Genomic DNA, 18,208 nt, shown 5'->3' with positions numbered 1-18,208 from the left:
CTGTCACAAATCAAAGGTCTGCTCAGCTTTACCTGCCCTGTGATGTGGGGTGCAAACTACACCAAGGAGTAAGATGGTTACCTCTATGCTCTTCTTCATGCACAAGTCCATCCCAATTGCATCTTTAATAGACTGACATACTATTTGGTAGATAAACATGAAGTGGAGAAGCCACAGGATGAGACTCTTCCAAACCCCAAGGCCACTATCTAAGTTAAATTACCTCTCAGTGATTTTTTTTCCTCTGCCTCTTCCTCATCAGTGTAGTTACTTCTCTAACAGTTCATCCGCTAATTAATTTTTAAACTGGGAGCCGGAGTTATTGCACTGTTTCGTATTTCATCTCAGGGCATGTATATATGGAAAACAAGGTATGGCTGCAGGCTGCATGTGCCTCTGACAGTAACACCAAGAGCAAGGATGTGAGGGCAATGGCTGCAGTGTCTTCTGGCTGCTGACCCTGCCAATACCTACACTGCCAAGCCCGCTGTCCTTCCGCAACCTGGGTCAGCTGAGCACTCTCAGGGAGGGTATGTTTGCTGTATAACAATTTCCCCCCACGTTTGCTGCACATACAGCTCACACAGAGCCCATCCGCAGACATTTGGATACAGAGACTATTGCATCTCCTCGGCTGATTGTACAGATGCCATCTGCTCTGGAGTGAACGCTGCTGTCAGTAGAAGCTTCTTTGGTGGTGAACACAGGTCTCATACAGCCCATACAGCAGAGCTGCAGCTGACAAGAATTTAATTCCTTGTTTGAGCTGAGGGAAGAACTGACCCGCTCCCCAAGTGAGGCCTGTGTTATGCTCTGCAAATAAGCCTCCCTTGTGCTGCTGCACTCCATCGATCATGATGATAAATGGGTTCTCAATCTGCAGAGGCATTAGCTTGGCACTTCTGGATTGCTGTGTCCCCACTAGATAGTCGCAGTTAGTTAGGAAGCTTAGATGACACGTAAGGAATTTACACAGGCTTAGTTTAGTTCTTAGTCTCCCTTCTCATAAGGAAAATAAATTACTTCAAAGAGTCTCACCTACTTGACATTAAATAGCTGTATATAGCTGTAGTTGTGTTTACCACTAAGAGCAGTAATCCAGTCACCCATCCTTTACTGTATTCTTGCTCAGATGGGAAAGCATGGATTCCTTGCGAGTTACCCTGATTTGCTCTGTGAAACTTCACATCACTGAATAAAACCGTTTCCTTTCTCCAGTTTAATGACCCATATCCTGTTTTCCAAAAACATTATCTTATTGAAGCACAAAGACGGACTTGAATGTCATACAGAAAAGTTCCTGAGTATATTTCATTAAGGAATAAAACTGCTACAATAAAGACAGATTTATTTTCTTCAGGAAGAAAGCTGTTTAAGACTTTCCAAGCAGAGTAAGAGCTTTCAGACTTTCTGTCAGAGCATGTTCTTGCTATGCTTTTGTTAAAAATAACCCTCAAATGAGTGCACTAAAAGGTACTTTTAATAGGATGCATTATTAATACATCACATGCCCAAAAGTCAGGTTGCCCATGAAATAAACCTTGTGAACACAGTAGAATACAGTCACAGCACATATGTATGAGTTGCCACAGCTTCTTCTGCAGGATTTCTGCCTCCATTCAGTCACACAGATGACTGGTGCTCTGGATATTCATCAGGGTAAAGTAAAGCTGCCAGGCTACTGCTCACTCTATTGCTACTGTCATCAGCAAAATCCCCACATATTTTCTGTATAAGTTGAAATAGTAGTAGCAAAGTAAGAGGAAATATGATTTACTGGTCAAGTTGATAAACACCATTCCAGAAAAATTGACTGTATTTCTTCCTCTGCCATTATGTCTCTGGGTGACACAGGGCAAATCTTGTTAAATCAAGTTTCCACAGGCAGTCATTAATTGTATATTCCTACTCTTCCTCATGTCTGGCTTGGGATCTAGATGCTAAAGATCAGAACTTTGGTTCTGCAGAAATGATAAGCAATTACAGTTTCAATACCATTAAAACTACCTTTTGTGCCTATCGTTCTTAAATAATGCTAGCTTCTTTGAAAATCACACCTGCGGCATGCAAAACCAGTATCCAGAATTATGGTCACTTTTATCTTAATCTCTTCACACTCTAGTTCCCTACTGGTGCACCAGAGATGATAACAGCTCATCAATTACCACTTATGAAGCACACACCTACAGTAGTGGTATCACTGGGATCCCCAAGGGAACACTTGTATCACAGTGTTCAGCTGTGGGTCTGAACAGTATGGTGTACCTAACACACACTAAAGAGAAAGGATGGAACAAAATACTGAATAGCCGCATTCTGCACACCAATACAGGAATCCTGCAAGGACCATTACGCTAGATGTGTGCTCAAGGGGCTGAAATCAGCCACTTGGCAGCTTTTCCATCAGCATGCTCTATCCTTTGAAGGTAGAAGCCCTAAACATACACTGATATACTTGCTTTTGATTTTTTTATAAGTCAAATAAACTCAATAAAACAAACTTTATGCTTTGATATCACATTGGTTACAAAGAGATGCTTTTGCTCCACTGCACTGTTCTCTACCATGTCAACGAACACACCAGCAGAAAGGAGTAATGGGTTGTTGCATCCAAGGTTCCAGACCTAGATGGTAATGGGACACACCTTGTCAGTGGCTGCCTCAGACAATGTGCTGATGAGCAAAGAAGGGAAGGCCTGTGCTGCGAGTCCTTGACTCCACCCCTGAGTTGAGAGGAAAGGTACTCAAGCAACAATTCATACAAGTACAACTCCCCCTAACTGTCCCAATTCCTTCAGAGCACCCAGCAAGCAGATTATGCAACCATAGGGAGAGTTATGGAGGAAGCAGATTATATGGGCTTTAATTTACTACGTCACATTGACTCCCATTCTCTGAAAATTAAGAGCCGCCTTATATGTAGGTCAATATTGTAAAAAAGATGGGCAAGAAAGTTCTTTAACAGTTATTTAGACATTGTTCAAGAAAAGGAAACCTTTTAGAAGGTCTTGCTCTGACTAATCAGTCGCAGGCTCACCAAACATACAGAGGTGATTCCAGAGAAAACAATTCTGTAGCATGCATGATGTTTAGATGTGGTCATGGGGTCTTTAACCAGCAGGGAACCATAAATATCCAGATGTTGGGCTACATCTTGATGGTTACAGTGTGTGCTGGCAAGGAAAGAAAGTCTGGAGGCAGGCAGTTATCAAGGGAGACGGAACATCAAGACTGCAACTCTGCAAGATGCACAAAATAAACTGGCAGATGCCCACTAATACCAATTAAAGCACAGTATCACCAAAAAGGGCATGGCTTGTGCCTTTTTCTTAAATGTCTGTTTGCAGTTCTCCATCTCTGTAGTTAGTGAATCCACTGCTCTGGAGAGGAATATAAAAACATACTCCTACACGGTGCTTTAAACCAGATTCACATATGGTATCTTGCCACGTTCTACTAAGATGTCTCACGGTGCACTGGAGTATGTCATCAAAAGAGCATGCACGATCATATTCTAAACATCTGCACTGTTTATTACGCATTGCACCCCTTTCTGGCATTTCAAGAAGGGCTATTTTATTTCTAAGTGACAACTGGTCTGTGCACCAAGCTTGGAAAAGTAATGCTACCATTCCTTCTTCTTCACCACAAATTCAACTCCCGGTCTTGAAGCTTCATTTTGATTTCTGATTAGAAGACAACTGATCACAAAGCAAGCCAGTGAATCTACAGCCACAACTTTGGGCATATGCGTCCACTTCCATATACAGAGTGGCTGATTTTGCAAGAAGAGACTTTCTGAGCTCTTGTGGTTTACCAAAATGAGTGCCGTGTATCACACTGCCAGGCTCCAAGATTGTGGAATATGGTTCCACTGCACACTGCATATGTTCAGACTTCTTTAACTGGCTTTGAAGCCTTTTCTAAGCAGCTGTTACACTACTTACCCTAAAAAATAGAGGCTCCCCTTTTACCATATAAACATGTATTTTTCCCCTCAGACTGTTGCTTACACAGCTTTTGTGTAAAGAGCATATGTAGCTGAAGAATCACACTGTACACAGAAACAGCACAAAACCAGTAGTCCAAACACAAGACCATGAATCAGTACTCACAGTTCCAAATCAGGCCAAATTGCCATAGTACCGGACACGGAAGACGGGGTGACAATTTTAGCCTTGTTTGAAAAAGTCCAGCAAAATTGCAAGAGTATGCTGCTCTCAGCTTTGTTAAACAAAATAATTAATATGCCTGGTTTATACAATGTGAAAACAAGACACAGAAGAGCTAAGCCAGTAGTCGAAAGGGATGCCTGAAACTAGAAGCAGCAAGGCCATACTGGTCTTCAGGAGGAATTTATCCCCAAGTCAGATGGGGTACCACTTCCAGTATACTAAACATATAAAGAGAACTTCTGTCACTACTGAATGTTCACTCCTCACACCATCTCCAAAAACAGTGTATTGTACCAGCGGAGAATAATTATCAACCTATAGAGGGCAATGGAGGAAAGGAAAATGAAGAAGGTGAAAGAAAAAAAAAAAAAAACCAACTGAAAACATCAGACAATACATCTTCTAAATTGCAATCAAGTATTTACATTTTGTTTGTGTCACTTAATAAGGTATACTCCAGAAAGACACTAGACCACAAAAAGGGCAGATTAAGACTATAAACAGACTTTTTGAGGCACAATATTTACACTAGGACATAACAGGTGCGGAACTATGAGAGGATTTAAACTTTTGGCCACTACTGCTACAGTCAGATAGGACTGCACCAATTAAATCAGACTGCAAACAGCCATCTCCTCAGAGCAGACATGGCTTTTGTTAGAGGCATAATCTCCCTCTCTGTGGCATACCAGGCTGATATGAACTGGTCACTACACACAAGCTGCCATCCCTCTGCTGCAGAGCTTTGCTTTATGATTTCCTGCTGTCTTCTGTGCCCACAGAATACAGTTTGTGTGGATCAACAAGCTATCACACCCACCTTCATGTCCTCTAGGAGAGCCTGCGGATCTTCAATGCCTTCTGGAACACACTTCTTGTTCTCTGGGAGAGATTCAAGCTTTTCCACCAGGGCTTTTAAACCCTTCAGTTCAAATTCCGTGAGGTGAGTCCATTTGGTTGAAACTTCCGTAGCTGGAGACCCCGTTGGTGTTTTGGGATAGTCCGTGGGGGTTGTTGATTTTACACTGTCATCCGACTCATTTGACAAAGTTCTTTTTAGGTACCTCATTACTGTGGCTTTTTGTTTTCTTCCTGCACCTTCCTTCCCTTCTGAGTGTGTGCTGTTGGGTGAGGAGGAGCCATCCACCAAGGATTTGGAGTTCTTATCCAAGCTGTCATCCTTCTCCTCCTGGATATGGGCATCACAAGATTCTTCATCCATGTCTAACCACGAATCTGAGGAATAGCTGTCTGTGCTGCGTTTTCTCTTTGCATCTGAAAGTTAGAAAAAAGAATGCTAAAGTTTTACCCAATGTAACTCTTAAACATCTCTCTACCACTGGGGCTACATGCTGCCTATTTAAAAGTGCACTGGATAATGCCTAGTGAGTAAATGACAGGAATGGGCTTTATTCAGCTGATTTTTAATTGGGGGGGGTTGTTTGTTTGTTATAACACTGGTTTTCATTAACATCTACTCATTCAAATGACTGGGAAACATTTAGGGAAAAATTATGCTTTCTTCAAAGCTTCAGTCCTCTATGCCTTCAATTAAGAGTAGGCAGAGCTCTTAAGTCACACACAATTAATTTTCCCACAAATCCAAAAGAGACCAGATTCAGCAGCCCTACAGCTTTAAGAGGAGAGTTAGCACAGAAAGAAGAGGGGAAAAATGATGGGAGAAAGCACATTAAAATGCTGTACATCATCATTCTTCCAGAAATTCTGCACAGCATAAAATCAACTTCTTAATACTTTTCCTCTTTGCAAGCAGTGTTGGGAAAACAGGAACCCCCACTTGTTACTGCATGAATCTCATTGCTCTCCTTAGACAGTGGATTACAATTATGCTTATTTTATAGACAAGAAGCCTAAACACACTGAGAAATGCAGGGACTGCCACAGAGTTACATGATACTGTTTTTCTTAATGCCATCCCTAATACATTCTAGGTACTTCTCAGGAAAACTTAAAGGCAAGTTTCTGAGTCTGAAGGACTACTAATCTTAGTTTTATATTAAGTTTCTCCCTAAAAACCCTGTTACCCAACTCCATGCAATCAAGCAGTGAAAGTAATGTAAGAATACTAGTGGCCAAGGTTCCCTAAAGCACACATCTTTTCTTATTTATTAGACACAATTTCCTTTACTAAGTGAACAAGATTGAAAGCAGGCTAGCAACAGCAGGAATGTCTGTGGAAAATACGGTTAACGCTGGCAACACCCGGTTCAGTCAATGTGAATTTTAATACTGGCTGAAACGGGTATGAGATCAAGCTGCAAACAAAAACACTTTGCGAAGGAAACAGAAGTCATACAGAAAAAGCGGGTGAACAATTAATGAAAAGTTCCTTTCACAGCTTTCATGCTTGCAGTGCAGTAGCTTTGGATTAGGACAATGTGAATCATGCTTAAGGAAGGATTAAACAGACATTAGCAAAAAAGCTCAGCATCCGGTTGTTTAACAGCGTGGTTCAAAACAAATGGTGAAACCCAGTTCCAAGCTAGCAAATTCACCCTTATCACAGTGAAGCTCCTTGTCTCTTGCATAGTCTTATACCATCTTCTTGTAAAATATACATATTACTTTTTAGCTAGGTAACAAAGATGCAACAGGCAGTGGCAGAGTAACTGTCTGAGGGCAGCTTGTCTAGCTGCTTAGCTTTGCAGTTTCAAATAAAACCTCTGTAAGGCCGCATGCACCTCTGCGTGTTAAGTGTCCAAGAGATACCACTTGGCCACTTTATACTTCTCAGGGCAAGTGTGCTGTTGCTGTAGTGTCTGCAAAAAACGAAGTATCTCTGTCCAGCCTACTCCTTCAGCCATATTTGCATTCTTCCTCAGAACCAAAATGACCATAAAATTACTCCTTAAAGACACATTTAAGCTGAAATGCCCGTGAAAAGATGGCAGTCACAAAAAGTACCAGCTACCAGCAAGGCTGGTCACAGACAAATCCAGCTCCAGCCACAGTGCAGGGTAACCTCCTCCCTGCACCCCTCCAAAGAAGCTTCACCGTGAAGAAGTAGAGCGCAGTTTATTTTGTGTGCTGAGGTGGTGGCATGCAACGCTCCAAAGCAGCTCCTCCTCTCTGGTCTGTGCTAATACACCCCCATACTTCTCTTAGAAAAACAAACAGGATTAGAAAATATCTTAACCAGAACATTTAAAAACCACCAGGTTATCCAGTTTTTCTTTAATACTGGTTTTTTCCTTTGTCCACAGTAGCTAGCACACTTACCCACCTCAAAGGGCTATATAATCAGCTTATGTCATTCTCCCATTTTACAGCCGAGGAAACAGATGCTTGGGAGAAAGCATGATTTGCTCGATGTCACACACCCAATCTAGGGAAAAACCAGGAATCAGAATCCAGGCTCTTGGATCCAGGGCTAGAGCCCCTTCTCTAAGCCACACTGTCTGGATGAGCTACGTTACACTGACTGAAGCATAAAAGCCTGACCCAGATGGGAGAAGATGCCAGTGATAAAACAGAAGAAGGTACACATCCCTAAGCTCCCAGGACAGCACCATTAACAGAAATTGGTATAAATCCACATGAAGAAAATTATGTTTCTGTCTTCCTATGCTGTGACTCTGCTGAACAGGAACTAATGGCTGTAACTGGGGCAAATCACAAGCGTAGATAAGGCCTAAAGAAAAAGAGAGATATCACATTATGGAGGTGTGAATTATTTACTCCAAGTAACGCTCTGGTGGTGCCAAGAGAAAACAGCCTTCCAGAGAGATCTCCACTTTTTGTCTCTTGCTCTAACCTACAGAAACAAAAGGCAAGAGAGCAGTGGAACACCACAGCATAGTGGGGGCCTATTCCCATCAGAAACAAGCACATGGGAGGCCAGCAACTCTGTTCTGCCAGCTGCCACCTCCTCCCTACCACCAGCTGTCTGCACAAGAAAGACCCTGCTGTGCCAGCTACACCTGGGTATGGACAGACAAAAACCAATCTAAATCTAACCTCAAAATGAACCATCACAAAACAAGTGCCTTGTGGCCTGTTCTCTGCAAGCCTGGCAGTTACAGGATGCCTTGCTTAACTTTACCTTTGGGGACGGGGCTTGCCGTTAAACTCAAGTGTATCAGTCTGTTCTGGAGCACTAGGGGATTACAGTACTGTTGCACCATCAGATTAAGAGCAGACTGCTTTCAAAAAACTGTATGCTACTGCTGCTAATTAAAAAAAAAAAAAAGCGGCCAAGAGAATCAATAATGGAAGCGTAACTTCAAGGTAAGGAAGGTTCAATTTTGTGTTTTCAAGTGTTTGTTGTAATGCAACATCTCATGATTTTTATTTATTCATTTTAATGAAAACAGTATCTGACAGAGTTACTATGCGGTGAGTTGAGGCCCTCATAAACGTAACCTGCACGTACTCTGTCAAGAAGTGCATTTTAAGCACTGTGTTACCAGGGTTCCGCTGACTTTTGATGTCTTTGGTTTATAAAGTCTCTCCATGGAAAAGGGCTCCTGCTAAGTGCAACTGTGGTTTCTTCTTCCGAGTCAATGCACCAGCCAACACCAGGTTACAGCTCCAGTTTCAGAGTGGTTATCCAGTCTGGGCTCCCATATGAATGAATTAGTGAAAAAACACCTTCAACCCTGTCTCCATCTCAAAGCAAATAAAACCAGCTCAATCAAACCAGTCAGCGATGTAACTCCATGAAAAGGAGCAGCAGCACAGGCTTGACCACAGGACAAAGCTAGAAATATCCTTTTTTCTATAGCAGTTCCCTGTGGTTCTGGGTAAATCGCTTAACTCTCCCCACAGTTAGCCACTTGTACAAGAAGGATTAATTATACACAGCTTCTTTCCTTGACAAAAACAAAGTTGCTGTATTACAGAACTTAAAAGAAAGGGAAGGGGGCGAGGTATAATTATGAAATCTTTCTAAACTCTTTTGAACAGTCCAGCATGTAATATCTATTTGCCATTCCCAGCTCCAAACCCTGACACTGTAACTTGGCAGTAGCAATTGCTATTGGTCTGGTAAAGACAGCAATGTCATTTTCATTAGCAGCAAAAAACCTGAGCATACTAGAAATGTATCATTGCACAGAGCACCCCACACAGAAATCACTCCGTACAGTCTAGTGTCTGTCTATCATAAGCAAATCTATCTGTCCCCTGAGAAGGGGTGGGGGGGGTGGGGGGGGGGCAGAGACGGGGATACATGGCTCCTTCACCATGCCAGAGGGCGTGTATCTTCTCCACCCATCAGGCTTAACATACCAGTTAGAGCCATCCTGTTAAAATTTTAGCAAAGGGAATCTTAAAAAGCTGCAAGCTACAGAGAAAGCATATTTCTGATAGCCCAGTATCTTCTCCCAATTACTCTTTGTCAGCTCACTCTCAAGATACATATCTCACTGAAGGTCAACTGTGGTTGAAAACATCCAGTACAGGCTCATTCATGATAAGAGTGAAAATAATGAAGACATATCCATCCCAAAACCGTGCATGTTCAAATCTAGTAGGAAACCCAAATAGGATCCCTTTCTGATTTCAGCTGGCAGGACAAATGTCACAGTTGAGAGGGACAAGGAAAGGCGCGGGGGGGTGGGTGCGGGTGGGAAGAAAGAGAGCTTGTGTGCTTTTACAGCAGCCTGTGATCACTGTCATGTCATCATTCCCCCGAGTGTTTGCCCTTCTGCAGAAGAGATCTGAGAAAGAACAGTCTTACACACTAACTAAGAGGCAACTGCCTGAAAACTCATTCTGGGCGTGAAGAATGGGAAAGGAAGCCACGGTCATCATCTTCCAACTCATTTAGAAGTGCAGACATTTTTATTTAGGTAGTGGGAAGACTCAAGGTTTTAGTCTTGCCTACACTGAGGTGGGTGAAGTTCTGTTACTTGAGCTACTTAGAAAACAGAAATACAAAGAACAACGTAAGCTGCTATACTAGCATACAACTATTGGGATAGAGGTATCGCAACACAATCACAGCAATACATTTTCATGAGTAGGCAATGTACTCTGAATCTAGCAACCTTCACATAAAAGCAAATAAATACTATGTAATGAAAACATGGTAGTCTAGAGACTAATGAGAAGTCTAAAGACATCCTTAAAAATAGAATTGCTGATGAACTCCGCTTTCTGTGTTCTCCAAAGATGTTCTAGATCACCAGAGTCATCTCCCTGTTTTGCACAGAACAGAATCTCTACTAATCCTGTGAGAACTACCACCTTGTGAAACCCAGAGACCACAAGCAGCGTCCTGTGCTCTCTCTGGTGATGTCCTCCTTGGCTAATAATCAATTGTGGCTTCTCTGCTTCTGAGAGCCAGTAAGACCACTGTCTTAGAAGGCATGCAAGAAAGCCACACAACTCAAGGATGAAAAATAGCAAATCCTAGCACCCAAAAGGAAAGTAAACTTTTAGAACAAATCACATCAAAGAGATTATTTTACAAAAATATGAAGATTATTCAAGATAAATTTCTGAAAACGAATACAAGGATATGAAGAATTTTTTTCTTAAATCAAGAAGGACAGAAAACAAATGTATTGAGGGGTCTGCAAAGAAGTTAAGTACTTTGTTTCATTACTCTTTAAGGAGAATAATGGGAAATTACTGTCAAGGGACACTCATGGGAAATCAAGAAATTGCTTCCAGATAGAGAAGTCTCTAAGGATGAGACAATTTAAGGACCTTAGCAGTTCTGAAGAAAAGCTTAAAAACAAAGTGGTGGGGTTTTGAAACACTGCCCTCATTTGGATATCCTATCCCACATCAGGTGAATGATATTAAAATATAGACAACGCAGAACAAACAAGTGTAATTCAAGGATTACATTTTGTAGAGATGTGAGTCAAGAGGCTGGACGCTAAGACCAGTTAAAAGAAAAGACGAGGAAGTATTTGAAACAGTATTATGCAGAACAAAGCAGAACAGCTTTGTAAAGGGAAATAATGTACCTTTACTTCTTTGAACTTAGCAAACGCCTAAGTGAAAGATCCAGTAGATACAGTAGATCTTGGCTTCTGAACCACAATCTCCAGCTAAATAATTATTTTAAGGTTAAGATTCTGCCAAGAAATAAAAAGCAAGTTTCTGACAAAAAAAAAAAAAAAAAGTATACATCTGTTTCTCCTGGAGAGAAAGGCCCTGCATGTCAGTGTCAGAGATTTTATCAACATGCTAATACTCTGAAGTCAAGAGATAGCAGGCAGGTGGACGAACTACACACTGTCAGTAGATATCACTTTGGTAAGCTGAAAGTACCGAGCCATTCAAGACAGTTACAACAGCTCCAGATCTGCCCAGCCAGACACTCCCAGCACCTACCTCAACTTGGCACCTGCAGCCATGCAGTAGGGCTGCAAGTCAGATCAGCTCAATCCTACCGATAACAAATATATTCATTTTTCCGTAGGGTTAATTTTCAGTCACATCACTGAACTGATTCAGCTCACAGGGCAGCTGCACAACATCTAGAGTCCATGAAACAGAATAGTCTTCTGAAAGCAGCATGTTTCTCACAGTAATTTGGAAAGAACTTAAGACCATGCCCAAACAACAGCAAAGCAGTTTCATATTCACTTTCCACTAGGCCAGCAACTGAAGCCACCACAGGAGACAAGACCCTGACCATGTCACCACCAAACCACTTTCCAAACAGCTAGGCTCCTTTTCCTGATGCCTTTGTAGCTGGCACTCTTTGGGCATGCAAAACAATCCTCTTCCCTTTAGACAATGGACATCTATGTTCCCAGTGTGCTTCTATATGATTTGAGTATCTCTCAGCTAGTAATTGGACTGAGGCACATTTCATGGGGATCACCAAACCATTATCAGTAATGACTGAGTTGGGCGGGAATTCACACTGGTGATTTAGCTGGAAAAAATCCCATCTCAATATCCTGAACCATCCACTCTCCACACCTAATTTGTTCCAAAATCACACCTCAGCAATCTGGGCACCCCCACCCTGCCCACAGGACAAGCCTCTTTCATGCCAGAAAGAGGTTCAGACAACAGGAGGTTGTTCCTTATTTTCTAGTTATCAGAATGTTGTCATTGCTTTACAAAGAGTTGATCCAAAGGGCTAACTTGTCCTTTCCTCTAGGACAATCTTACATAATGAGAAAAAATCCTCCACACAGAGTTCCTGCTTAACTAACCCTTCTGATCAGGGTCTCACAGAGCTAAGAAGAGACACAAAATGTGAAGCACCCAAATTCCCAGTGACTCCAAAAAATTTCCCTGGCCTCGCTACACAATTAGCTTCCTCGAGTTATTCTTGGTCAGTAAAACTCACTGGAGAGTGACACCTGCCCATAACTTCTTCAATCCCTTCTACTAAAATTATGCTAGTAGGTGATCATTTCCCTGCTCTGTCCAGAACCCAGGGCAGTTCCAACCATGCCAGGTTCACTCCAAGTGCCAACTCAGGGAGCAGGAGGCACAGACCTTGCTCCTCCTCCGACTTAACATGTTCAGATTTAGCTGGTGCTTGTGCTACTTTCAGCCATTCTGTGCTTAAAAGCAGGGAGGTAACATGGCCTGCTGTCTTGTCCCATTAAAGGGGGGAAAAAAGAGGACGGTTCAGCAAAACAACTGAAATCTTCACACACTGATGTAAAGCTCATATCAGTGCCAAGGTAATGCCTTCCTGCTTCAGGCGCATCTATTTGTCTCTGCTATGGTCCATTTTCAGCTATTGTAAAGGTTTCTTTGACCTCCCTGCACTTAGGTTATAGATCATGTAGATTTGTGTAGATGTTTACTTGGTTTTGTTATTCTGCAGAACTAGAAGTCAGTCACCAGAGAGAACTAAAGTAGAGATTAAAGAAAAAAAGAGAAAGAAGCCAGGTTTAGTGACCATAACGCATTCTGTAGAGGAGACGGTCCATAAAAGGACTAAATATCCATCTCACCAGAGCAACGTTGCAATGCACACATTTCTGGCTACTAAGGTACTGTGCCAAACACAGCAGTAAATCCTCAACTGTTTGGCAGATCACCTCAACAGAAACATTACTGAAACCAAGGAACAAACGCATCCAAAAATTATTTTTCTGGGATCCACTCGCTAAGGGAACACTCAATAAATATAATTTGAAGTAGGCTGGTACTTCATGGAAACGCTTAAGAGTCAAAACATTCCCCACCCCAAAATAAAGAAACAGTTCATTAGAATGTCTACAGTTCTCCAAATCAATTTATAACCCGCTTTGCAGAAACCAAAGCAGTAAATAGCCTAAGGTGCTAGCATCAGTTCTGAATATGCACTCAAAGGATTCACTCACCAATTAACATTGATTCTTTCTGGTACTCTTTGCTGAGGTGGCAGCGCTGGGTCACACAGGACACGTATCTCTCCAGAACATACCAGCACATTTCATAGTAGAAAGGATAACGGAATTTGGCATGCACCTGAAAGCAAGATCAAGACTGTCAGTCCATGGGGAAAGAAAAGAAGTTTGCAGCACAAGGGCCAGTCGTCATTCTCATCATGTTATCAAGAGCACAAACAGTATGCAGGAGGGGGAGGGGAGACAGGGTGGGAGCCGAGTGAGATGTATGCCTTCAGCATACAAAATGAGGAGACTGCCTGCCTGCCTGCCATGATAGCATCATTTCTTGGTTCACTAATTTGTATCCTCTTGGGGTGGTGGGAGAGGAAAGGGTTTGTGTTCTTGTGAAATCATGAAACTGATGGATGGCCCCTACGGTATTATTTACCTACTGTATAAACATAGGGTGGTCACATACAGATGTTAGTCACTAAAACTCAATTTAAAATAAAGGTGGGGTTTTTTTAATTTTTATTTATTTATTTATTTAATTTCCTAAACACTATTTTTTTCTCAAAATGGCAATATTACCTAAAATGAGTCAAGCAGAAAATACATCTTTTTCAATTACGGTCTTCACAACAATTTGATTAAACAAATGAACACACAAATTCTTAATTATTGATAATTACACATTAAAAGTAAAAACCCCTCATGTGGTTTACACTTAGTATTTTGGTAGCAAGTTAGCTTTTGCCACAAACAGAATAGAAAAGCAGGATTTTGACAAAAGATCCTGTCAAGCTGTTACTTTTTCTTACATCTCAGACCTGTTGTTCTCACACAAAAAGCTTACTCTCCAACACTATTTATTTGTGTGATTATTTCAGATTCTAAAGAAAACAAAGTGGGTTTCCTTCCTTTTCAGCATAGTTTTCTATCTATGGGAGGTTACTGGAGGTTACCAAAGAAGAATCTGGGAAGCTCCTAAAATGCAGGAACACATGTATTTTTATTCTGATTTGTAAAAATGGATGCCACGCATCTTGCATGCACTTGTACTTACACTGTACACTTCTTTCTCCTGGTGGCACAGAAATTTGCATTTTGCAGGCTTGCATGCATGCATTGCACTGGGATTATAGGAACTGCTTTAAGACATTCTATGCATATTAACAGCTCACCTAGCCAAGAGGTGTCCATCCACTTTTAATGAAAAACTGAACTGCATCAGAAAGGAGCATTATCTTAGGAAGCTCATTTTGAAAAAAACAAAAGCTCACCCCACCTCAGATCACTCAAAACCCCAAAGTCTAAACAGAACTGCTAACCCAGCACCTGAAAACTCAGATTCAGCTCTGCAAAGCAGGCACTGTCGAAACATGTGTGATGATAAAAGCATCCACTTGAGCACAGCAGTGACTTACTAGAATGCCCGTATTTGAAAACTGTCCCCAAGGTGGACAGTCAAAGAACTTGCCTGTGTTTCCAGGGCACAGGAAATGCAAATACTTTTAGCAGTAAAACAAAATGTAACAAAGGGAAAATATACTGTATTGCCCCACTAAACATATCACAGTGTAGAATTTAAATACTCCATGGCAATTCCTGAAAGTTAAGATCTCTTAAATTCAACACAAATGTAGCTGGCAAATCTGAACTGTATGTTGCTATGGGTCATGCATCCAGCCATGCCGCACTTTTTCAAATGTTTCCCTGTGTCATTACAAAGCACACATACCAAAAAGAAGAAAAACAAAAACGAAAGAAGGCAAAAACCAACCAACCAACATCCCCCTAAATGTGATAACATTTAACCCCAGGGCCTTTCTGCATCGGGAGAAAATTTTTCCTTTGGTTTAGTTATTTGTCATAAAGAAGAGATCAAGTCACTTATCACTATTATGGAACACAGGGGAAATTAGCCATGCTAAAATATACGCTAATAAAGGAACTCAAATTTTTCCAAGAGAGCACTGCAGGAAACAAAATTTGCAAAGAATTGACTTACAAACAGGAAGCCGCCTTCCACCCCTCAGCCTTCAAAAGGTTTTCAGCCACATGCCTGGGAATATTAAAGACATCATTGCTCAACATTTGTTGACAGATTCTGAGCTTCACCAAATTTAGTTGTTACCAATGTTAATTCAATGTGAAAGACAAGGCAGTAATGCATGCAGTGCTCCCATTATGTATATCAATCTTTAATATTCAATTTGAGTTCCTAATTGCCTCACTATCAATGTTCCAACCCACAGCAAATCCCTCCATGCCTCTGTAATTCACTATTTGCCTGAGAAGGCTCTGCTTTTACAAACCTTCAGAAGAGCTACCGTATGTAGCAAGAGATACTGTGCAAAGATCTACAGTGCCTTTTGCCAGTAAAGCAAGTCTAACAATCCTTTAAAAATCTTCTAAAGTTTGCCTTATGGAAAAGTATAGAGGAGTACATTCTTTATGACATCCTTGGACATTTATTAATTATAATGGATGGGAACTGCGTTATGTACACGCCCATACTTCTTCCATTGTATACTTATGGTTAAACGAACTCTTACAGGGAGGGGGGAGGAATAAAAGAAAGAAAGAAAGAAATTAAAAATGTTCTGTGATGAATTTAAAGTGTAATATCTGATACAGACACTGCCAGAGGACTAAACTCCCCACCAGCAGGGAAATACACTAGATCATCTAATAGGCATTTCCAGCTCTAACTTCTGTGATTAATAATTTACAATCCACTGAATAAATTTTTTAATTATTCCTGTACAGTGAGAAAAATCCTCTCTGGAATACGATCCATTTCTTCAGTTCAAAGTGAAATTATTTGAGAGGCTTATAACCCCCTCCAAAAACAAAACAAAAAACCCTAAGTAAGGCACACATTTTCCTTAAGAAAGTATTAGTCTCTTCCACAATGGCCATTAAAATCATTACAAACTCCACTTGTGTTTAATCAATCTAATCACAACACTGAAAACCAATTTATGATTATTTACAAAAACTTAATATGTTATCTTACATTCCAGCAAACAAAATCAGTAGCAAACACCATCATCTGTGAGTGACCACCTTACGTATATATTTTGAGCGCTTTTGTCCCTGTCCCCACAGAAATTTTTTAACGCAGTTAAATTTAGATGAGTTGGGAGTAAGTTTGACACATTCTTCCTCTTCAGTAATACAGAGCTTAACATCCCTATGCCAAGATGATGAATCTCTGCATGGCAGCCTGCTTTGCAGTTATTCAAGCTGGTCTAGCAGAGCACTAAACAGCTTGGCCTATTTGACTAGCTGTTAATTGGCCTCTAGGAAAGCCAGACTGCAAAATGAGAGTCTCTACAAACTGTAAGGCTGGAGAATATTTGTTTACCTCAATTGCACATTAGGAGCTGTTTCCAACAATAGACATGTTTTTTATTACTCCTTAAAACTATTTTTAAATGGCTATAACGCTCTTAAAAAGTCTCCCAGGGATATAAGAAATTAAGCTAGAATAAGCATGACAAGTATATAAACTAGGTAATTTTATCAGGCTGTAAATCAGCATTGCAGTTTCAACCATGTATTTATTCTTGTCTTAGCTGCTAAGACAGTAACAACTACACCTAGCATAAAAATGACTTTGAATATCAGCAATCAAAGATGATTAAGCATTATATAGCAGGTTTAAACACAGTGAAACCTCCATAAAATTGCTCTGTGCAAAATGAAAAGGGGAAACACACCTGTATTACACTTTGATTTGAGTGTGGCAAATTACTTCGTCAATCACATCATGTAATTTACTTCTGTACTATACACAATGGAAAGATCGATACTGATGAGAAACTCATTTGCAGTATGTTCACACTGGCAAATTTGTGTGAACTACATACTGTACTGAGTCTGCTATACTAGCTAGTGTATGAATTATTTGTACAAAGTAGTTACAAAATTTGATTGGCAAAGCAAATGAAGTAGTACACAGTAGAATCCTATTTTGAAAACATTTAGTCCTTCAAGATTCCTGCATGATATTTTTAGGTGGTGGTGGTGGGTGTTGTTATTTCTAAATAACGGTATTGACTTTCCTGCCTTTTATCAAACTTTGGTATGCCTTAGTTACACGGCTTATATTTTGTTTCTGTCTAGAAATTCCTGCTATTCAACTGTTCACACAGTTTTGTTATTTTATGGCTGCCTACAAGCACAAGCTTGCGAACACAGGTACAGGCTGTGCATAACACGTTGCTAGCACACAGCAACATACAAGCACTGAAATTATTTCTATGAAGTTGTGGAACTTCTGGGCTGTTGGCTTTCATTAGTGTGGTTTTTTTTTAAACACTTAAATATTTTTGGAGGGGAAATGATAAAGAACTACACAGACTTTGAAGAAAATCTAAACCAAAACTGACAAGAGTACAGGTCTGATTTCAGACTTCCAAATGTTGTAGTATCCCTTTCCAAAAAAAAAGGTGACAGGACATTTTCAAAGAAGCAGATACGCAGCTCCCAGAACCTCCCCACAGGATCAGGGGGCTAGTGAATTTTAAAAGGCATTTCAATGTAACTGGCTGGTAAGTTCCTAAAAGTTACCAACATATCTGACTGTTATGGGGAATTCTGCCTCCTGGTATAAAAGCTTAGGAGATCAAAGCTGTACCCAGCCTCCCAAAGAGAAGGGCCTGACATGAATCACTACTGAGCAGTTTACAACCCAAGGTATGTGATCTCAGGTTGCTCAAGTCCTGTGGGAACAAACGCTCAGATTTTATGCAACTTCAG

The 18,208-nt window shown here is 40.9% G+C and overlaps 1 protein-coding gene across 10 annotated transcripts in view; it reads right to left on the bottom strand.

The window, feature by feature from the left end:
- Positions 1 to 18,208, bottom strand: part of KDM2B (lysine demethylase 2B) — a 125,947-nt gene that overhangs the window by 43,971 nt on the left and 63,768 nt on the right. For all 10 annotated transcript variants that reach the window (XM_040609970.1, XM_040609963.1, XM_040610018.1 and 7 more), the window contains 2 exons: positions 13,451 to 13,577; positions 4,996 to 5,450 (listed from right to left, as the gene is read on the bottom strand). In XM_040609970.1, coding sequence (XP_040465904.1) covers positions 4,996 to 5,450; positions 13,451 to 13,577 — 582 coding nt within the window. The remainder of the gene's footprint in view (positions 1 to 4,995; positions 5,451 to 13,450; positions 13,578 to 18,208) is intronic.

This window comes from Falco naumanni, chromosome 1 (assembly GCF_017639655.2).
Source record: "Falco naumanni isolate bFalNau1 chromosome 1, bFalNau1.pat, whole genome shotgun sequence".
Lineage (NCBI taxonomy): Eukaryota > Metazoa > Chordata > Aves > Falconiformes > Falconidae > Falco > Falco naumanni.
This window is presented reverse-complemented; position numbering and strand designations above follow the sequence as displayed.